The following is a 23736-nucleotide window of genomic DNA, read 5'->3' on the forward strand; positions in this document are numbered from 1 at the left end:
CACCCTAAATTTACATGCTGTTATATGTCACTTTTATCTCAGTAAAACTGTCAATTTAGGGGCTCCTGGGTGGCTCAGTTAGTTAAGCATCCGACTTCAGCTCAGGTCATGATCTTACGGTTCTTGGGTTCAAGCTCCGTGTCAGGCTCTGGGCTGACAGCTCAGAGCCCGGAGCCTGCTTCAGATTATGTGCCTCCCTCTCTTTCTGCCCTTCCCCCGCTCCCACGTGCTCTCTCTCTCTCTCTCTCTCAAAAAATAAACATTAAAAGAAATTTTTTTAACTGTCATTTAAAAGATGTTTTTAATTCAAGAAAGCAGCAGGAGATCAGAGTGATGTAAGCGGCCTTGAGCCAAGGAAAGCAGGCACCTCTGGAAGCTGAGAAAGGGAAGAAAAGGTATTCTCCCCTGAAGCCTCCAGAAGGAATGCAGCCCTGTTAATACCTTGATTTTAGACTTCTGACCTCCAGAACAGAAAGAGAATACATTTGTGTTGTTTTAAAGCACTGAGTGTAGTAATTTATTATATAGCAGCACTTAAAAACCTAATTCAATTAGTATTTGATAATGTATTTTTTTTTTACAAGGAAGTGCAAAAAAAGCTGGGAACTAAGGGTTATGCATAGCCTAGGGAGCATCACTAAGGAATTGGCTCTGTTTTTGTTCTTCACAATGCATTTTGTACTTTTCGGTTGTAACTACCAACAAATACACAGAATCATTTTGTTCTTTTTGTAGACTAACCGCCAGGATTTCACTTAATTCTGCTTGGTAAAACAATGCTGGCACCATTTGCCAGGGATGATTGTCTGTCTACTCTGTGGTCAAAGTTTGCTATCCAAAGGGTTTGAATAGACATTTCTTCCAAGAATATATACAAATGGCCAATAAGCACAGGAAAAGATGCTCAACATCACTAATCATTAGGGAAATGCATATAAATCATGAGATATCACTTCACACATATTAGGATTGCTGTTATAAAAGTAAGACAGGAAATAACAAGGATGGGCAAAGGTGTGGAGAGATTAGAACCCTTGTGTTTGGCTCCTGGGAATATGAAATGGTACAACTGCTATGGAAAACTATGGCAGTTCCTCAGTAAACTGAACACAGGTACTATGTGAGCCAGCAGTTACACTTCTGGGAATGTACCCTAAAGAATTGAAAGCAGAGTCTCAAATGGATGTTTGTATACCCATGTTCATAGCAGCATAATTCACCAAAGCCAAAAGACAAACAACCCAAATGTCCACAAAAGATAGATAAACAAACCTTAGGTGGCTCAGTCCATTAAGGCTCTGACTTCGGCTCAGGTCATGATCTCATAGCTCGTGAGTTCAAACCTCGCTTTGGACTCTGTGCTGACAGCTCAGAGCCTGGAGCCCGCTTCGCGTTCTGTGTCTCCCTCTCTCTCTGCCCCTCTCCCTGCTCAGGCTCTGTCTGTCTCTCTCTCTCCCTCTCTCTCTCAAAAATAAACATTAAAAAAATTTTTTTAAATGCTGTAAATCCATACAAGAATATTATTCAGCCACAAAAAAGAATGAAGTTATGACATGTGCTATAATGATGGGTGAATCTTGAAAACATTTATGTTAAGTGAAATAAGCCAGACACAAAAGGACAAATATTACATGAATCCATTCACATGAATGAGGTACCTAAAATAGGCAAGTCACAGTAACAGATTAGAATAGAATTGGGGCACCTGGCTGACTCAGTCAGTGGCATGTGCAACACTTGTTCTCAAAGTTGTGGGTTTGAGCTCCATGATGGGTGTGGAGATTGCTTAAAAATAAAATCTTCAAAAAAAGAAAAAGGAAGAGAGATTACCAGGGGCTGGGGATGGATGCCGGTGATGGTTGTACAACAATGTGAATGTACCTAATGCCACTGAGTTGTACACTTAAAAATGGTCAAAATATTAAATTTTGTGTATGTCTTACAAAAAATAAAAAAATCTTATATCTTAAACTTTAATTTCGGCTCTTTTTCTGGGCTATTAATTTGTAAGTTTTTGCCTTTTCCTGGAAAGAGCACATCCTCAGTAGTCTGTACTGAATGAATGAATCAACGAATGCATGAAGTCGATTGTAAACAAACTTCTTCAGGCCAGAGATTTTGCTCTGTGCCTCTTCATACTTCTGGTCACTGAGGGTCATCAACTCAGAGGTGTAAAAAAGCTCTTCCCCAAATTCATTGAATCTGAACTCTTTTATCAGAAAAGATGTAAATAATATCCCTTGGCCCCTTAAAAAACATTTTTTTTCCACTTATTGTATACCTCTTGAAGCAGAATATGAGTTTGACTATTTCTGTAGAGAGCTATTAAAAGACCTTGGGATAATAGCTGGTGGTTTTTTCATCTATACTAAACTTCTTATAAGCATATGGAAAACTTTTGTTTTTTAATTTATGAATTAAGTTTTGAAGGATGAAATCTTTACTGGGTTGAAGTTTATAAACCAAATTGAAATTAAATGTAGTTAGGTTTCATATTTTTTAAGTATCTAAAAGGGGTAGTTCAACACATTTAAATGCTGGAATAGAGGAAATTGAGGAAGCAAAATGACTTAGGTTCACATATGAATTTCCTGAACTCCCACAAAGCAGAATTAGTAGCTCTCTTCTTGCCATCATAGAACTTTGTAATACCTTAGTAATATACGTTACATTGCTTAATGCTTCCTCCCCCCCTACCCCAATCAGAATGTGAGCTCTTCAAGGACAAAGACCATATTTTATATTTTTAAATTTATTTTTATTTTTTTAAGTTTATTTATTTATTTTGAGAGAGAGCATGAGCTTAAGCTGGGAAGGGGCAGAGAGAGGGAGAGAGAATCCCAAGTAGGCTTGGTGTTGTCGGCACGGAGCCCAATGTGGAGCTGGAACCCACGAACCATGAGATCATGACCTTAGCCAAAATCCAGAGTCAGACTAACCAACTGAGCCGCCCAGGTGCCCCTATACTGTTTTTTAACAAAGCACCTTCCTAATATTTTTGGACTGAATGAAAGAATGAATAGAAGTCACATACTACCTCACAGAAGTTTACAGTCTATTTAAAAGCCAGATGAGTGCTATTCTTATTGCACTGGTTTGGTAAGGACATTATTTGTATACTTTAGAAGCAATTTTGTCCTTTGACATTACTTTTAACTATTGTATTTGAAAGATAGCATAATGGAGCAGAATCCTATAATTTAGGTCCACCACCTACTAGCTGTGATTTTGAGCAACTCATTTAACTTCTCTGAGCCTCAGTTTCTTCCTCTGGAAAATGGGATCATGCTTACCATTTCTCCTTTACAGAGTTATAGTGGGGGACATATGTTTTAAAAGGATTTTCAAAAGTTGAAGTTTCCATTAAAATATGAGATTATTTTATTACTTTTTTTGGTCTACTCAATTATCCTAGATATATTATCATGGAAGAATATCAGATTTATTCACTCAAAAGTATTTATTAGGGGCCTGCTATGTGCAACCCCTGTTCAGGACTCATTAAAACTCTAATACTAATTTTGGGGACACCTGAGTGGCTCAGTGGGTTGAACATCTGGCTCTTGATTTCAGCTCAGGTCATAATCTCATGGTGGTGAGATTGAGCCCCATGTCAGACTCAGTGTTGACAGTGCAGATTCTCTCTCTTTTTCCCCCTCTGTCTGCCTCTCCCCCATGCTCTCTCTCTCAAAATAAATAAACATTAAAAAAAACCTCTAATACTAATTTTTATTTTCCATAATTATGTTCTCTTTCTTAGAGCAAATAAATGCCAAATGAGAGACACTGGCTTCTTTTTGGTATACAAACTTTATAAAATATTAAATACATAGGGGCGCCTCGTGGCTCGGTCGGCTAAGCATCCGACTTGGGCTCAGGTCATGATCTCACAGTTTGTGGGCTTGAGCCCCGGGTTGGGCTCTGTGCTGACAGCTCAGAGCCTGGATCCTGCTTTGGATTCTGTGTCTCCCTCTCTCTTTGCCCCTCCCCTGCTTGTGCTCTGTCTCTCTCTGTCTCTCAAAAATAAATAAATGTGAACAAATTTTTTTAAATATTAAATACATAGTGTTAATCTGAAAATATTCAAAATTCTTTCCTAATTTATGCAAGTACATTTAATCAATATTGTGCCCTGCCTATTTTATATTTTACTCAGCTCATATTTCATGAAACAGCATATAGATGAGTTCGAAAAGCATTTTTGGCCCACATGCATTTTGGAGAAATTAGATAATAAGTAAACACAATTTACATTCTTTCTTTATAATCTGCTGCGCAATAATACTGGCTATTAAAATCTAAGTGTGTGCGGGGCACCTGGGTGGCTCAGTTGGTTAAGTGTCCAGCTTCGGCTCAGGTCATGATCTCACGGTTCGTAGGTTGGAGCCCTGCGTTGGCCTCTGTGCTGACAGCTCGGAGCCTGGAGCCTGTTTCAGATTCTGCATCTCCCTCTCTCTCTGCCCCTCCCCTGGTTGCACTCTGTCTCTTTCTCTCTGAAAAATAAATAAACGTTAAAAAAAAAGCTAAGTGAGTGCAGTTTTTTTTTTTTTTTTGCTTTATGTTTCATAACTTGAAAATATTAGAGTAAAATAAACGTAAATGATAAAGCTCTATTGCCAAACTCTTTACTGGCAAACATAATTAAATACTGTCTCCCTTGTCCCTATCCTTACTTAGGTCCTTTATTTTATAGATAAATGGAATTAGATTATGAAGAACTATTAATTCCAGGGAAAAGTAATGTGAACTTTAACATATTTGCAGTGATAAGTCATTGGATACCACTGATTAGGGTGAGCAGCCAGATTATCCATGAGAAACTGATTAGTGTATTCTGTCGAGCAAACTGAGGTAGGTTGTTAAAGTAATACAACCAATGAATTATAGCTCTCTATATTTAAGTCCATGTATAGACCACTCCCTGTTTAATTACTGGTTGGGCCATATGTTTGCTTTGGCCAATGGGACATTAGCAAATGTAATGCAAGCAAAAGCTTAAAAAGAATTTGCACAGGGCATCCCTGAAACTGTCATGTGAAGAAGGGCAAGCTGACCTTTGGAGGATAAGTACACAGGAAGCAGAGACGAGCCATCTCAACAGACTCCATAGACCAAATAGCCCAGCCTGTGCACCAGGAGACCATAGTTTCATTAGTTACCCAAGACAAGAGCAGAATTGCCTAATGACCCCAGCCGAAATTGCTGACCCACAAAATCATAAGCAAATAAAGTGGTTATTTGGTGGTAGTTCGTTATGTGACAATAGATGATCGACATACCATATTTCCAGTATGTCTTCTTGATAATAACCTTTGGAATACTTTGTTTTAAAAGAATAAACAACCGGAATTTAAATAAAAACTTGAAACAACAAATAAATTGGCAGATATAAAAATCAATTGCACAGCTCATTGTATGTAAATTATTCTTCATAAAACAATACTTACAAGAAAATTAAAAAATAGTAAAAACACAAAGAATATCCACCAAATATCTTACTCACACATCATATGAATGTTTTTTTCTTTGTTGAAATAATGACAGATGATTCCTTATTGAAAAACAGTATAGTCAGAGGAATTTGAAAATATTATTTTAATGCTTATTTTTCTTTTCGAGAAAATTTTTTTTCATGTTTCTATTTATTATTGAAGGAGAGAGAGACAGAGCATGAGCTGGGGAGGAGCAGAGAGAGAGAGGGAGACGTAGAATTTGAAGCAAGCTCCAGGCTCTAAGCTGTCAGCACAGAGGCGGATGCGGGGCTCGAACTCATGAACTGTGAGATCATGACCTGAGCCAAAGTCTGACGCCTAACCGACTGAGCCACCCAGGCGCCCCCAATGCTTATTTTTCTTAACTATGCTCCCTGGGAAGCAGGATATAAATCATTTTATTGGAAAACAATAGTGCTGTTAAACTGTTGAAATTCTTCAGGACTCCTACTTGAAGAGAGTTTTGAGACTTTGCTTTTGTTGCCCGTGTCCTTTCTCACTGCCTCTCTCAGTCTGTTTACCTCTCCTTCCCTTTCTTCTATTCCGGATTTGCCCTATCACCCATCCTTTTAAATCATTAATCTCTTTAGAATTCCTTCGTTTCCTTTCCAATTCTTTTTACCTATTAAAGATACAGCTGCTGCTTTCTTAGTCCTAGTAGTAATTTACTAGCATTTATCTAGCATATCAACATTTTTTTCGGTAAACATTATCTGTATATTAACGACGGGACCACGATAGGAGAATAGGAAAATACGTTCTCTAAAAACGATTTGGACCGCTTTCACTTGCGTGGGTAATAACATTTGTACTGAATCTCTGGTAACAAAAATATAGGGACTTGGAGCCAAAGTGATTATGGCAGCTGTGTACACTCCCTGGCACTAGGCCCACTTCTCTGGGCCTTTCCATAACTAGCAACTTCAGGCTTCATTCCTCTTCCACAGTCGTCGATCCCTTCCCTGAGGCGGCTGGGTGGGGAAAGGAAGGTCGTTGAGGGAACCTGTGTTGAAAGTGAGGCTTAGGAATGGTTTGCCCCCCGAGTCTAAACAGCAGGTGAAAATAAGGCAGACATTTGGGGAGCCCTAAGCAGGCGAAGAGGTTCCTTGTCAATGAAGAGCCCAGAGCAAGGATTAAGGGATCACCTGAGCCGGAGAATTAATTACAGGCGCTTCTGACACCTGCGGCAAAATTTTCCATCCTCTGACGGTACCCTGGGGGGAGGGGAGGAGGAGGGCAGGGACCTAGCAGTTTTCCCAGCGATTGGCCGCGCCCCCTCCCCTGAGGGGCGGCGGTGCTCGGACCCCGCCCCCGCGCCGCGGGTGGGCGGCGGGGGCCGGGCGAGGCCGGGCACCTCCCACCTGTCACTCAGCAGGCCGCGGTCGCTCTCCGCCCCCCGCCTGACGAGCACCTCCGGGCCGCTCCCGCCCCCGCTCCGCCTCTGGCTTCGCCAGCTTAAGTCACAACGCGGTCCGGTTACCTGGGCGCGCCCGGCCGGACGGCTGCGGGGCCGGCGCCGGGTGGCGGCGCTGAGGGGTCGCTGAGAGGAGCTCGGCGGCGTTTGTTGGAGCCGTTCCCTCGGTGGGCCGCCGGCGAGGGCATGAGCGCGGACTGCCTGTGCCTCCGGAGCGGCGGCGGCGGCGGCGGGAGCAGCGAGGGGAGGGGGCGCCGCGCAGAGGCCACCGTCCAGGGCAGCGCCGGGGGACAGCAGGGCAGGAGATGTGCCTGTCCTTAGCGGTACAGGAAGCAGCATGCACCCCGATGCCACCGACAGCAGCGGCGCCGGCCTCAGCCTCGTGCCGGCAGCGGCCACCGGCGGCCGCCCAGCCCCGGGCGCCCCGGGCGAGCGGCGGCCGGACGCCCGGGAAGACGCGGCGGCGCCGGGGAGCCCTGGAGGCTGGAGCTGGCGAGCGTCAGTGGCGGTGGCCGCACTCGCCGCCGTGTGCCTCTCCTGCCTGGGGCCCGGTTGCTGGCAGGCGGCCGGAGGTGTGGGGCCGTGCACCGTCCTGCTCCGGCTCAGCCTGTACCTGGGCTGCGCCGCGGCCGCCTTCCTCTTGGGAACCCTGTTCTCCCTCGTCTGCCGGAGCCGGCGAGCCCCGCCGCCCGACTTCGTCGCCACCTGGAGACGGCTGGCCGCGGCCGCCCGCCGCGGGCCGGGGGTAAGTACCGGTCTCCCCAATGCCTCGCGCGCTCGGGCCTCGTCCGGGCCCTCCCCGCTTCCGGTGCCCGCCGCCCGTTCTCGGAGCCCCGGGTGGCTGCGGCGTGGCCGGTCCCCTCTGCCTGGCCTCCCGGAGAGAGACCCGGCTGGGGTTGGTCGGCCCGGCGGGTAGCTGCGAGCGTTCCCTCGGCCCGCGCGGGGGGGGGGGGGGGGGAGCGGGGGCGGGCTCCGGGCTCCTCCGAGCTTGCGGGATGCTCGCCGGGATGCACGTTGTTAGGCAGTGTAGCTGCTCCACAGCCATCCTCAGGCACAACCTTGATAGCTGAATAATCCAAATCTTGAATGTTGCTCTGCAGTTGGCGAGGGGAGTCCCCCCTGTACGCACGCGCTGCGCCCTGTGCGGATCATGGCGTTTGCTGCTTCTAACCGTTTTCTGGGAGAGGTAACTTTATGACCTTTCACCGGTGCGGAAACTTGCTCAGACGGGCTCGTCTGGCTTAGCTCGCCCTGCCGGGACCTCTCACCCGAGGCTGTGGACACTTCTTACCGCGGCATCCTGTCTTCCACCATGTTGAGAACGCAGCCCCAGCTAGTTTCTGTGATTTTGAAAGGGGATGTCAGATAGCACTTAAGTCTGCAACAAAAGCAAAGGTATCCCAGGGAGGGGTGGGACAGCAGGGCGGTGGTTAGAAAATCTAGGAAATGAGAGTGTTTCAAATGAGCTCTTCTCTTCCTTAGTGCCAGACCGCTACTTGCTCAGCCTCCCAGCTTTCTCTCATACGTAACCCTTTAAATCAAATAAGGAAACTTGATTCTGTTGTAGCTTGTTTTGTTCGGGGCACATTATGCCGAGCCTGAGATTTGTTTCTGCTAATAATGTATTTAACACGGGTTTACTATGGGAATTATAACTTCTACTGCGGGAATATAATTATGAGTTCTATTTCATAAGCCATAGGTTACAGGGTAGTGTCTCTCAATAATCCGGTAAGGAAATAACAAACCCCACAGACCCATGATAGGTGAATTATACTCCACTCCAGGCAGTGGAGAAATAAAGTCCAGATTTATTTGAGGTGTGCCTCTCTAGGAGTTGGTTCTTGGTAGAGTAAGTCCTTTCAACCAAAATTGGGTATTAATTGCTGGGACATGTAGCTAGTGACAGTGGCATTGGTGTTGGTAGGCAGGGCTGGCTGCCCTGAAGTTAATACTTTGGGGACAGTTACACAGCCTGTACCACTGCCTGTGAGAAATACCCTCACCACGGCAGGAACAGATGTCCCTTCCCTTCCCAAGACTGCTGTATGGTTTAACACCCCTGCTGACCGGGAATTGCCTGACCACAACAGGAGCAAGTGTCTTAAGATCTACAGAGAGCTGTTTAGATCGGCAAAGAGTAGCCTTGCCCTGCCTGAACACTCTGGGTAGGACCACACAAACTGCTGGTATTTAAAGCCCATTACATCATACTTATTCATCCATATATTCATATGGAGAAGCACTCAGCACAACAGTTCTGCAGATAGCATCTTGACATGGTTTCTCAAACTAGATCAAAACAACCTCAATTCAAAACAATATGGATTTGAAATCACAACAGATCAATACACAACATAATGTGGCACTAGCTGCTGGACTGAATGATACTGTCATGAAATTGAAGTTGCCTAAGCACATTCGGGTAAGGGAAATGGCAGTGGTTCATAAGGATATTTGTTAGAGGGATCATTATCCTCTGGGTTTTGTATTTGCTTATGATATGATCCACTTAGTCTTGTAAAAATCATCACACTCTTCGCCAAAATTACCCTGTCCTGAGTCTGTCAGTTCGAAATGCAGCCCTGAGATAATGGCTGGAGGGTTGTAGGTAAGGAAGTCAGGCATCCTCACTCTGTAAATCCATCAGGAATTCAGTATATTAAGGTATAGGAACTTCTGTTTCCCTGGTATTCTAAAAAAATTAGTAGTGTTTATTTCCTTTAAAAACCTTCATTTAACTATCCATTTTTTTCATATCTAATTTAGCAAGAGTTGGTAAGCAGGTGTGTTTTTTCTCATGATTTTTTTCTACAATGACAGAAAAATAAGGATCCAAAGATTTTACTAGTTGGCTTATTGATTTGTAAATGATGTTCCATTTCTTTTGAGTATTGTAAGAAATAATTTACTCCATATGTGTTTATCGAGTTTGGTTTTTTTGATGTTGTATTCATGGTTGAGAGAGCATGAGCATGGGAGGGGCAGAGAGAGAGAAGGGGACAGAGGATTTGAAGCGGGCTGTATGCTGACAGCAGTGAGCCCAACGCCCGGCTCCAGCTCACAGATCCTGAGGTCCTGACCTGAGCGGAAGTTGGAAGCTCAACCAACCCAGCCACCCAGGCTCCCCTACTGAGTGTTTTATATGAGCCAAGTATTATTCTGCAAGCTGGGGTTGAATCGATGAGACACACAAAAGCCCTACTCTCTGGAGATTATAGTCTTATGGGAGATCAGACAACAAAGGAGATATTTTTTGTTAGTGATAAATGCTTTTGAAACAAAAAATAAGAGTTAAGTGATTAAGAGTGCCTAGTAAGTGGGAGCAGGAAGTTTAGATGGTGAGGTCAGGGTCAAAATCCTGTAGTATTCTAGTCCTCTGAAGACCTAGAAGCTGCATGTTGTGGGTTAGTTACCATCCTATTTCCTGGAAAATACATTTCCTCAAACCTCCCAACTCACTTATACTTCTGGGTAGATAAAACTTGGATTAGCATCCAGAAAGATGGTTTAGTAGAGGAATTAGAGAAAATAGTATTCTGTTATTTTTTTAACGTTTATTTTTGAGAGAGATAGAGTGCAGGGGAGGGGAGGAGTGGGGAGCGAGGAGGAGACTCTGAAGCAGGCTCCAGGCTCTGAGCTGTCAGCACAGAGTTCAACGCAAGGCTTGAACTTGTGAACCGCGAGATCATGACCTTAGCCGAAGTTGGACGCTTAACTGAACCACCCAGGCGCCCAGAGAAAATAGTACTTTAAAGGTGACAGAACATGAAGCAGCATATGTAATCCTGAAGATTTCAGGTACTAGTAGAAGTGAAATGTAATTTATGGAAAGTAGATCATTGGTCATTTTTTTTGAACTTGGATCCTTATAATAGTCTTTAATGAGAAAGTAAGTACATTAGAAACTTTACTTTCTAAGTCTGTGTTGTAATTGAAATGCAGATTTTTCACATAAAATTTTATATTTTTTAAATAGTACTGGTGCTATTTACTCAAGCCTTTAGTTGTGCTGTATTCCTAATTTGTGTTTAGTTTTATTTTGTTTGTTTCAATGCTCTGTTCTTTATGAATGGAAGCATAAGCACGTGGTGTAGTGTAAAATATCTGTCAGTTCTGTGGGGGTAGCAGCTGGACCACACAGGTCATCTAACATATGTGGAGGGGGAGGCTGTTGAGTAGTAAACCAAATGGTGCCTCTGTAAGATACAGTGAGTACATTACTACAGAAATTTTGATTCAGCATGAAGGAAGGAATCGTCATTTGTTCTCACACATTTTAGATTCTTCTAAAATGCTGTCCTTCTAGCTGTCCGTCCTTCCTTCCGTCTTCTTCGTTTTCTTTTTGGTCTCCTATAGAGGGAAAAAAAATGCATACATCGTTCAAAGTAGGCAGCTAAAAAAGCCACACTGAAAGCGAAAAGTGGTTTTTGTGTCAGGGAGTGTCTAAAATGCTTCTGTGTGTCTCACAGTGTAGTTATTGGCTGTAAACTCCATGTGATTAGGACCCCTGATTGACACCTTTTGCTATACCTGTATCTAGCAGGAGCTCAGGGAGTGTTTGCAGATGATGGTAAAATTGTCTGTTCTCACTACTTCATGCTTTTCCCCCTCCAGTTAATCCAGTAGTAGTAGTTGTTGGGCATCTGCTATGTGCAAGAATTTTTGTTTCATTTGGGTGGGAATTACTGCTGATTAAAGTGGTAACAATCATTTTCAACTCAGGTAGAAATAATATCCAGTGGTGTATTCAGGTCCTGAGGAAGCTTTTCTGTAAGGTCAAGAAGGTCTTGACAGTTGCTCTCTGGGCCCCACTTAGAAAAACGTGGACTTTGTGGCAGGCCAGCAAGCACACTGGAGCTGTGGTGCTGTGGGGTTGGCCTGGCCCGGGGGGTAACTAACAGTTGTTAGCCCACCTTTGTTGAGCAGGCTGTCATAGCGTGGCGTTCCCGGTCCAAGGTTGTGTTTGGTCTTGCGCCAGGCCAGTTAACTTACCTGGACCAAGAGCCTCCAATTCACTGGTCACAGTTAACTTGACCTTAGCACCTCATCTAACCAAGGCAACGGAAAGAGAAATATGGCAGAAGCCAGTTAGTAGTTTAGAAAACTTAGTTTCATTATTGGACCAGCAATACAAAGCGCATCTTCGTATAATGGAAAAAAGGAAAATTATTTCTTACGTTTTGACAATAGGAAGATAAGAGAATAGCTTCTCTACCCATCAATTATTCACATATAGTATGGATTTTCTCTTTTGCACTATAACTTGTTGGATGTTTCTTGATTTGTGTTCCATAAATTCAAAACTAAGTGATTAACGATGGTCAGAAGGCCGACACGAGAATATCCACAAAAGTGAAATGCTTAATAGCATGTGGGAAACCAAAGTCCACTACTATATGAAGAAAACACTAATGAAAGACTTCAAAGTTCAGGCAGATAGAAAAGTTCAAGTGGTTTATCAAATCTAACAAGCATTTACTGAGTACCTGTTAAATAGCCGCTATTACAATCTTGTTAGATCACTTTTTGCCTAGCTGCTCAGTGCCTGTGCCAGGCACATGGTAGGCTCTCAATAGATCAGTTTTGCCTGCGTAAATGGATTATTGTTTGAGACGATAGCAAATTTAAGTATTCTACTGACTGTTTTTTAAATTTTTTCTTAGAAATATTTTTTTACATGTTATTTTTGAGAGAGAGAGAGAGAAAAGCATGAGGGGAGAGGGGCAGAGAGAGAGAGAGGAAGACACAGAATCTAAAGGTTCCAGGCTCTGAGCTGTCAACACAGAGCCCAAGGCCAGGCTCAAACTCACAAACTGTGAGATCATGACCTGAACCGAAGTCGGATGCTTAATGGACTGAGCCACCCAGGTGCCCCTACTCACATTTTTAGGTTTAAAATTATAACCCCAGCATCCTGGAGAAGGGTCAGAACCTTGCAGTAAGCTCATTAAGAGCTTGGGAAATTGCTTTCTGGAAATGCAGGGCCATGTTTTTAGCGTTGGGGAGGATTCACAGTTGAACAAGAATCTCCCTGTCCCTGCGCTCTCAGGCTGAGTGGATTGGATTGATAGAGAAGACTGGATGGGAGGGCAGATGTTTATAGAGACAGTAAAATATTCACACAGCCATCCATGGTGCCAGTTGGCTTGGGTAGGACTTTTAGAATTCCTAAATGAGTTCTTTTAGAAATACAAAAGTTCTTTGAGTAAAACAAACTTAATTTAGTTACTTGAGGGGAAAAAGGAAAAGAAACAGGAATTAGGGAGACTATACACAGCCTCTTTGTGACTTTCCTTTATTATGCTAATGTGATAAAGTAATCCTCAATAATTTGATAATGGATAATGGCATAATATACTTCAGAATATTTGCTAAAGTTTTAACTAGACGATTTAAGTCATGGTGGATAGTGGGAAAAATGTTTTTGAGGAAGATGGCTTTTTGAGAACCCCTTAAATCACAGGATACTCCCTGTCTGGTATAAAGGTTGTTTTCCTTTAAATTCACACTATTCATAATTTTTAAATTTTTTATGCAGATGATAACATTCACGTTTTTATTTTTTTTTTTTAATTTTTTTTTTTTCAACGTTTATTTATTTTTGGGACAGAGAGAGACAGAGCATGAACGGGGGAGGGGCAGAGAGAGCGGGAGACACAGAATCGGAAACAGGCTCCAGGCTCCGAGCCATCAGCCCAGAGCCCGACGCGGGGCTCGAACTCACGGACCGCGAGATCGTGACCTGGCTGAAGTCGGACGCTTAACCGACTGCGCCACCCAGGCGCCCCGGCATTCACATTTAAAAAAAAAACAAAACGTGTAAAAGGGTATACAATGAAATTTTCCCTACGGACAATATTAATAGTTGTTTATTCTTCCATATATATATTATGCATATACAAGAAAACACAAATATATATTCAAAGAGAGAAGTTTTGGACACCTATAATCTCTTGATACAAAAACAATGATAACACATATAGGACAATTGTTTTTTAGATCTTCATTGTGAAGGCATTTTTTCTTAAGGTTAGGAAACAAGTTATATAGGAATGATAACTTCTAAGTAGGAAGATACATGATTAAGCCTAGAACATAATAATGCTCATCAAACACAGGACATGTATGCTAAGAAGTGAAGAAAGTGTTTATTTGAGTTTACCAGACTGTCTAAAGGAAACAATTTTTATTTTCATAATTTATGAAAAAGTAAACAGATTTACAAAAAGTAAACAAAGCAAACTGTTGACAGAGTACATGTACCGTTTAGGATTTGAGTTGCCCCTGAGTATATGAGATGAATTACAGGAGCTAGGATTGCCAAGGTACTTTAGGCCACGTTGTAGAAGTCTTCAATCGAGAGTAAAACCTGATTTTAGTCTGTGGGCATGGCAGCTATTGGCATTTCTTGAGACAGGGGTGATAGTCTCAGAGCTGGGCTTTACAAATGTTAAATGGAAAGTGATTGGGATAAACTCAGGAGGAGAAAATACCATGTTAAATGCAGTGGTAAAAAGTGAGAGTTAATGAGGCTGTGTGAATGGAGATAAAAGGCAATAAATTTGAGTGAGCTTTTTATTTGATGTAAAATATCATTAGTTATCATTACAGATAGGTTTAAGAATCTTTTCAGGAGTGTCCTAACATTCTCTGTAAACAGTAAATTTAGGGGCACCTGGGTGACCCAGTCACTTGGGCATCTGACTGTTGATTTCAGCCCAGGTCATGAGCTCAGAGTCGTGGGATCGAGCCCCACATTTGGCTCTGCCCTGAGTATGGAGCCTGCTTGAGATTCTCTCCCTCTCTCTCTCTCTCTCTCTCTCTCTCTCTCTCTCTCTCTCTCTCTCCCTCCCCCTCTCCCCCCCACACACTTCCCCTTTTCCTCTCCCCCACTAACACATGCCCTCGCCCCCCCCCCCAATAAACAAACAAAATAGTAAATTCAGCCCCCAAACAAAGGGTTGTCTTGTTCACAAAATGAACACAGTTTCCAAGCTTGAATGTTCTCCTTGGAGCCTAAAGTCTGGTCATTTCCTGGGAGGTTGATTTCTCACTGTCTTCTATCTCAAGCTGCTTTTGTTTTGGGAGCATGCTGTGATGTCACCTTCATGATTGAATGTTGCCTTCTTGAAAATCTCTTATGTTTCATTTCCCAACCTTATAGTTTTGGGGGTAGGGAGTACCCCCAGATTCCTGAAAATGTGAGTTCTTGTAGTCAGCATCATGCACATAATTATACTAAAAAGGTGACTCAGCAGGTTTAGTGCTAAAGGCTCAGGCTTAGAAAATGAACATTGTCTGTAGAAGGCTTTAAATATTAAAATAATAGCGTACAGACTTGTGTAAAACAAAAAAGTTGCACCTTTGCTTTTGGAAAAAAAAAATTGCAAACTTGGAACTTATTTTTTTTACCCTTCCCTCTTAGGTCACTTTCTAAACTAGGGTTGGGGGCGTGGGTGGGAATGATAGGTGTGATCAGCAGCCCTTCTCAAGGGCTCTTCCTGGGTACCCTGAGCCCAGGCCCAGTTACTTATTTCCATATCCTGTGTCAGCCCTGGGCTGTGTGCTTATATAGTTTCTCCAAACACAGTGGAGCTTTCCAGAAAGCCCAGGGAACCGATTTGGTTGTATTTTGGTGGATTTCTCAGCTCAGATTCTGCTTTGGGAGAATGCAGTTGGGAGTGTGAAGTGTGCCTGCTGTGTCCCTGGGCCTGACCTGTTCTGTGCGGTTACTATGGGCACTGACCAGTCCTGGTACATTTGTCAGCCAGCCTGGGGTTTCCGCGTCTGAATAGCTAAGAGCTGGATGTGAAGAAAAACGAATATGGTAACTCCAGATAAAAAGCCTCTGGGGCCAAGGAGGAAAAGGAATGAATTGTGCATGTTTAGGATAAGAAACATGAACTTGTTTAGGCCACTGGGATCTATTTAGTAAGCTTTCAGTTGTAGTGTAGAATACTGCTCTTGGAAAATTAGGTAAGTTTTTGCAAATACTTCTTTCTTTCTTTCTTTTTTTTTAATACATTTTTTAAAATTTTATTTGAGAGAGACAGAGACAGTGCAAGTGGGGAGGAGGCAGAGAGAGAGGGAGACAGAATCCCAAGCAGGTTCTGTGCTGCCAGCACAGAGCCCAATGCGGAGCTTGAACCCATGAAACTGAGAGATCATGACCTGAGCCAAAGCCAAGAGTCGGACACTTAACCGACTGAGCCACCCAGGCACCCCTACAAATACTTATTTCTAAAGTAACCTGAATTTCTGTAGTTCTCAACCACCTGTGTGTATGAGTGACTTTACATTAATGGTAGTAACTAAAATTTTACAGGTGTTTGCTTCTGTCTGCTCATGCAGAACCTTGGTCTGCAGTGCCCCTAGCTGCCCCTCCCCAGACTTCCGAGAGTCCATAGGCAGTGTCTTCTGTATTTGTGAATAAGCTCATTTATATTCCTTCATTTCTGGTGCCTGCAAAGCATTGGAGAGAGGCTTCTCTGCCATCACCACTGTCAGTCTGTGAAAAAGCACATTTCTTTTTGGGCAACTAGGGTTTCAATCCCCCAAAGCTGGATATCCAAGTGTGCTTCCCTCTGAGCCAAAGCCCCAGTTTGTACTTTATAGCAGCTGAAGTGTTGCCCTGTTTCTCTAGGGTATGCATCTCAAAAGACAGCCCCTTCCCTTTTGTCCACCTGGCCAGGAGCAGCCCTGGGAAGCCAGAGCTTTCTTTCCTAGCATCAAAGCTTTCTGTCTGTAGCCTTGAGCCCATATCTACAAGCCACCTCCCAGAAGGTCTCATTACCCTGTGCAAGTTAGTTCTTAAAATATCTACCTGAGGGCTGCATGCAGGCTTTGCCAACTTGTTACACATGGAATTAACATCTTTAAGTATTCCAGAAATTTCAGTGTGTTTTTTCTGAGACAGTTAATCTCTTTTTCCTTCTGATTTTCTTTTTTCCTGTTTCATTAAACCTTTCTGAGATGATCATCTCTAGATAAATTCAGGAAGTTGCTTTGCTTTCCTGATTTGAATTATGGTTGTTCTTGAGTTTTCTTTTTTTATTATCTCACTCTTAGGCGGTCTCATCCTTGAGCCCCCGTAAAAACCATCCCTACACTCAGGATTAGAGATTTATTCCTCTCTTTTTTTGGGCCTCAGACTCATTTATTCAACTGCTCGACTTGACATTTCCATTTGGCATTTGTCGTGGTGCCTGAAACTCAGCTAGTCCAAGTGTCCCATCCCTCTTCCATTGTCCTTTATGTCCGTGACTGGCACCTCCAAAAGTCAGGTCCCATGGCCAGAAGGCTTTGAGTTCCCTGGACATCTCCTTCTCCTCACTGTGCATATGCTGTCCATCATCAGGTCCTGCCTTCTTACCTCTTGAGGTCTTGCACCCATCCCCTTCTTTCCATCTCTTCTGCTTTGTCCCAGTTGCCATCATGTCTCACCTAGATGGCTGCAGTAGCCTCTCAACTCCTCTCTCTGTCTCCTTGTTGGCATTTTATTTATATTTTTTATTTTTTAAATTTTTAAAATCTTTATTTTTGAGAGAGAGAGAGAGAGCGCACACGCATGAGCAGGTGAGGGGAACAGAGAGAGGGAGGCACAGAACCTGAAGCAGGCTCCAGGCTCTGAGCTGTCGGCACAGAGCCTGACATGGGGCTCGAACTCACAGAGCGCGAGATCATGACCTGAGCTGAAGTCAGATGCCTAACCGATTGAGCCACTCAGGCGCCCTGACCTTGTTGTCATTTTAGAAATGCGAACCTAATTCAATCCATCTTCAGCAACAGGTTTAATTAAAATCCGCTAGTGGCTTCCTGTTCTTCCCAGCTCTTCAGCCTCCTCTGTCTTCACTACCTTCATCCTCGTACTCCATCCTTAAAGGGCCATGCTCCCTCCATCACTGGCGACTTTGTACATTGCCTCCTTTGCGTGGAGCAGCCCACTGCCCCCTTACTTAGTCATCACTTGTGCAGGGAGGGTCTCCCTCTCTGCTGTGTGGATTCTCCTGGCACCACATACCTTTTCCTTACTGTACCTACCAACGGCTGTAATTTTATATTCCCTTGGATGATTCCTTGTCTGTCTTGATCTCCACAAAGGCAAAAACTCCCCTGTATCTTTAAGAGCATGATTTAGTAGGTGAGCAATACATCTTTCTTGACCAAATAAATAACTGGGCATTAATAGAGCATTGACAATAAGATAATGGTTTTGGAGCCACTCTTCTGAATTTGAATCATGGTTCTGCCCTAATAACTGTGAGTATGGGCAACCTGCTTAAGATTTCTAGACCTCATGCCTGGGTGGCTCAGTTGGCTAAGTGTCCGATTTCGGCTCAGGTCATGATCTCACAGTTTGTGGTCTCGAGCCCCACATTATGTTCTGTGCTGACTGCTCAAAGACTGGAGCCTGCTTTGGATCCTATGTCTCCCTCTCTCACTGCCCCTCCCCTACTTGTGCTCTGTCTCTGTCTCTCTCAAAAGTAAATAATAAACATTAAAATATTTTTTAAAAAAACATTTCTAGAGCTCAGTCTCCTTATATGAAAAATGGAGATAATAAATACTTTTCAAGGGTTATTTGGAACAATGTTATAGTATTTGAAAATACAAATTCTAATATTTGTAAAAGTGTTTTGAATATAGGAGGTGTTAAGTAGTAGATTTTGCACTATCACTTTTAAAAAAACCTTTTTATTGTAAAATAACAAATGCAGATTCAGAAAATCACAGAAAATAAATGTATAGTTGGATGAATGATCATAAAGAGAACACCCTTGGAACTTCCAGAAACTCCAGAAGCCCCTCTGTATTTCCACCCAATGTCAGCCCCTCCTCTTCCACTTAAGTAACTCTTGACTTTATAGTATTCACTTCCTTGCATGTTGTTATGGTGTTATCACTCAAATGTGCATCAGTGGACATGATAGGTTTTTTCCCCCCATTAAAAAAAAATTAGTTTCTCCTCTATCCTTTTCCTTATGGGATATCCTTATCCTCTTATCCTCTGTCCTTTCTTTGCAATTTATTTGTGAAGAACCTGGAGCATTTGTCCTGTGGAGTATCTTGTGGTCTGGATTTTGCTGATTACACGTGAATGATGCAGTTCAGCATGTCCTCTCCTCTGTATGTCCCGCAAATTGGCAGCTGGATCCAGAGGTGTGATCAAACTTGTGTTCGATCCATTTGACAGACTATAGGTGGTGGTGTGATCTTTCATTGGGAGACACAAAACATCTTACTGACTTTTGGTTATATTAGTAGCTGCTGATGCTTGATAGCTAGGTCCACTAATTTGTTGGGGGTGACAAAATGGTAATGTTCAAATTCTGTCATTTACTTTTCATTTATTGCTTTGAATACTTTTTTTTAATTAAAAAAATTTTTTTAAGTTTAGTTACTTGGAGAGAGAGAGAGAGAAAGAACAAGTCGGGGAGGGGCAGAGAGAGAGAGGGAGAGAGAATCCCAAACAGGCTCTGCACCGTCAGCACAGCGCAAAGCCTGATGTGGGGCTTGGACTCACGAATGGTGAGATGAGAACCGAAGCCGAAGTCAGACATTTAACCAACTGAGCCATGCTGGCACCCCTGAATACTTTTTTAAAAGAGACCTGTTTCCCTCATCTATTTGGTTACACAGTGGTATACAGTTCATATAGAAAAGCAGAGCAAATGCTAGATTTTCCCCCATTATTAGTTTCTAAAATGATGAGTTGGTTCCCCAACATCCTTTGAAGGTAATCAATTAGTTATGTGTTTTGAAAAAAGAATTTACTACGAACTTGCAGATGAGAACATAATAGACAGGTTTTGATCAGTTGTAATTATCTTTTTTGAAGCTTCTATAATCCCATCTTTGGCCCACGGGAGCCTTTTGAAGTTGGCTCCAGAGACCTTTCTATATGACCCTACCTTTTGATATGACCCTAATTAGTTTTTAGAGTTTTCTTGCTGTCTGACATAACTGGATATTTCAGGTTCATCTTGAGCAGTTTCTTCTCACACCTGGACTTAGCCATTTCTCCAAAAAGAGCCCTGATTTCTTTTAATGGGAAATGGTATTTCAAGAACTCATTCTGCCTCAGCTCTGAGTAGCATAGCCAAGACCCGGACCCAGCTGTTGGGACTTGATTTGCTTTATTTGTTTGTAGGGTGACCAACCGACCTGATTTGCTTCCAACTGTTTTGGTTTTAGTACCAAAAGTTCTGTGCCCCAGGGGAAAAAAATAAAACTCATTCTAGGTGTTAAGGAGGCTTGTTGCTATTGGTTTGGTCGTTGTTTCTTGGCTTTCTCTATGGAGAGATCTGGAAAAGTGTGTTTTGCAGAGAATTCTCTCAGGTGTTAGCTTTATTTATTTCATAGGTCTCCTTAAAGGCAAGTAACACTTTCAACAGTGCTTTGTAATCATCTTTGCCACTTGCTTATCGTAGCCTATCTTGGCATTGTTAACGGGTTCAGGGAAATAGGTTGTATGGTCTCCATTTAATTCATTGCATTCCAGTCCATGGTTGTGTATACAGTGGACACATATGAATATCAAAGAGTAAATGCCTTAGTAATTGCTGTAGCTAAACTTAATATTTATTGTACATACTGTATGCAGCTGGATGTATTACCTAATTTAAGTTTTAAACCTACCATGTGAGTTAGGACCGTTCATCTCATTTTACAGATGGGAAAACTTAGATTTAGAGCAGCTGAATACTGTATCCAGTCCACATAGCAAGTGGAGGAACTAAGAATTAAACCCAGGTCTCTCTTACCCTGGAGTCCATACGCTTAACCACTTTATTACCCTTTTAATTATTAAAGATCAGTCTCACCCGATTGAGGTTTAAAAAAATTTGAAATTCTTTGGGATGGTTCTAGGATTTGTTTAGGAATTGATGTCACTTTAGAAGTCTCAGGATGAACTAGAATCATGTCCCAACTACCCCTTCTATGCTCATGATGATCATTTCTAATTGAGTAAGGCTGTTTTTGTTTTCCTGCTGAATCTGGATGAGGCCTCAGAATCCTTTTCAATATAGTATTCCAGGCAATTAGTAAATATTTACTAGAATTGGCACATAATGTGAAACCCATCTGCCATTCTGAGTGAGAACCTCCGAGAAGGGCAGTGATCCCTCTGGATTCCTGTAGCACATTTCTGTCCCTGTATTACTGTCATCATTGTGCTGTATCATAAGTCAGTCACACACTCTTCTCATCTGCTCTGGTAAAAACTAGTTTTCTAAACTATGATCCATAAATGCTTAATTCTTGGAGATACTTTTAGGTACACTTCAAAAACTAGAGGCAGGATGAGAGGCTTGTTTCATCACATAAATTTGAAAAACTAAGTTCTTGAAACTTTCTATTTTAACGTTGAGAAATCCTATAATAAAGGTATCTGTTAAACTGTTTTTAATCCTGTGTTTTTGGAGGGCCTAGTGGCTCAGTGGGTTAAGCGCCCACTCTTGATTTCGGCTCAGGTCATCATCTCACAGTTGGTGAGATTGAGCCCCATGGTGGGCTCTGCCCTCAGAGCATGGAGCTTGCTTGGGATTCTCTCTCTCCCTCTCTCTGCCCCTCCCCTTCCTGCCCCCCTTCCCTACACGGTCTCTTTCTCTCTTTGAAAATAAATAAACATGAAAAAAACTTAGACCCCCTGTATTTTCTACATGTGACCAATCCCTATCCCCCCCTTTTTTTATTAAACAATAAAGACATCTATTGAGAAATAATACACAATCTAAAGGTCTAGAGGTAGGACAGGCCCCTTGTGGGGAATGTCAAGCCTCCATCACCATTGCTTGTATTTCTTCTGCCCTCTCCTGAGGTGGATTAACTCTTAGACTAGTGGCCAGATGATGGTAGCAGCCTCAGGTACCACAGCCACACCAGGTGATATCCAGAGGAAGAAAGTCCCTTTTGGGAACAAGGAAAAGGTTACTACGAATGCCTCTGGCAGTCTTCTCACATCTTACTGGCTAGGTTTCGGCAAGGGGACAGAGTTTCTGTGATTGACCTGGGTCAACCTTTAGAAAGGAAAGAAATTAGAGTCAAAACAATGAGTACTTACTAGTTTTCATGAGTAGGGCTAACCTGTCTTTTTAGCCTGTCTTCCACACTTCTGCTCATTCTTAAATCTACCTTCTGGGGCACCTGGGTGGCTCAGTCAGTTAAGCTTGATTTTGGCTCAGGTCATAATCTTATGGTTTGTGAGATCGAGCCCCTTGTCAGGCTCTGTGCTCACCATGCAGAGCCTGCTTTGGATCCTTTCTCCCCTCTCTCTACCCCTCTCCCCCTCATTCTGTCTCTCTCTCTCTAAATAAATAAATATCAACAAAAATATATACCTTCTGTTCCTGAATTTACCCTCGTGTGGTGTAACCACATGCCTCTGAGAAGGCCACAGCCCCTGTTTCTGCCCTTTCACTTCTGCTTGTTAAAGGCCCATTTCAACTGTCCTTCCGTCCTTTACCAAAAAGTCAGCTTTACCTGCTTTTTGGTTCTGCCCAGTAAATGTTTATTGTGGCGAGGAGAGGGAAAAGTCTGGGTTAATTCCAGGGTCTGGCATGGGAGGATGAATGATTTCAGGAACCATTAGTGCAGGTTTTGAACAGTGGTGGGTAGTGGGTTTTTGCCGTGTAGATTTTGAGAGGCCCGTGGATATGTGCAGCCTGCAGTTAGGTGTGCAGGTCTGCAATCTGAGGGGGAGGCCAGGATAAAGGGAGTAGATTTGTTGGCGGTCCGGATACAACACGGTAGTCACAACTACAGGGTTGATGAGACTGCCCAGGACAGCCTGTAATGGTTGAAACCAGGGAGCCAAGGGCAGGCCGAGGAGGAGCCGTCCGCTGGGGTGTGAGGGCAAACAATGCCGAGACCGTGCGTAGGAGAGAAGAGGCAAGAGAGAAGCAGGGAATAAGTGGCAAGTAGCGTCAGGTGTAGCAGAGAGGTCCAGAAGGAGGACCGAGAAGTGTCCACTGGGTCTGACAACTGGGAGGGTCTTTGGAGACTTGTGACAGTGGTGGTTGGGGAGGCAAAGATGGATGTGGGGGCAGAAATGATATCCTTGTGGGTGAAGAGCGAGGAGGAGGTGAGGAAGGAGAGACAGTATGTGGACGGTGCTCTCTAGAAGCTTGACCGAGGAGGAAAGAAGAGAAGGGAGCATTGATAGGATTGTGTGTGTGTTGGGGGTGGGGGGGGGGGCTTTTTGTTGAGGGGAGAGATGTAAACACATTTCCGAGTTAAAGGGGAATCTTGAAAAGGAGACCGGAAGGGCCTGAAAGTCTCAGCTAGAGAATGATTGATAGGGTGGTGTCTAGGCACACAGGACCAGAGCATGGGTGGAGGGTTTGGGCTTGTGACTAGTGGGAAAGACGTACAAAGGGGAGGGTATAGAGAGAACCTCTTAGGAGGTTGGCAGGGAATTCAGATGTTTCAAGCTGGCCCCTACTTTCTCGGTAAGTAGGAAGTAAAGTTAATTGCTGACGGTTAAGAGAATGACCCGTGCAGAGGGTAATTTGAAGATAGGTGGCAAAAAGTTTGGGGGAAAAATAACTATTGGAGAAAATGCCAACAAAGTCATTTATTGAGCCCTTACTATTGTACTATAGTAAGTATATTCTCATTTAGTCCTCACAGGGACCCCATGAGATAGTTACTCTTAGCCCCATTTTGTGGACCAGGAAACAGTTTTAAAGAGGTTAAGTGACTTGCTAAAGGTGTCAGGTTATGAACCAGGGATCCAGGCTTTTTCTGACGCTGGAACCAGCCTCTCAGTCTTTATGCTCTATGGCCACACAGCCAGGAGGAAGCCTAGCAAGGATAAGTGGGCAG

The 23736-nt window shown here is 43.2% G+C and overlaps 1 protein-coding gene across 3 annotated transcripts in view; it reads left to right on the forward strand.

Annotated features, from left to right (window-relative positions):
• The first annotated feature begins 7057 nt into the window (after positions 1–7057).
• SNX25 (sorting nexin 25) overlaps positions 7058–23736 on the forward strand; it is a 134125-nt gene continuing 117446 nt past the window's right edge. Inside the window, exon 1 of one of the 3 annotated variants that reach the window (XM_040489925.1) lies at positions 7058–7651. In XM_040489925.1, coding sequence (XP_040345859.1) covers positions 7244–7651 — 408 coding nt within the window. In that variant the 5' untranslated portion in view covers positions 7058–7243. Of the gene's footprint in view, positions 7652–8155; positions 8302–23736 lie in introns of those variants that run through there. The other 2 variants (XM_040489923.1, XM_040489924.1) reach the window with 2 other exon arrangements.

Source organism: Herpailurus yagouaroundi, unplaced genomic scaffold (assembly GCF_014898765.1).
Source record: "Herpailurus yagouaroundi ecotype Mexico unplaced genomic scaffold, PumYag 181, whole genome shotgun sequence".
NCBI classification, from domain to species: domain Eukaryota; kingdom Metazoa; phylum Chordata; class Mammalia; order Carnivora; family Felidae; genus Herpailurus; species Herpailurus yagouaroundi.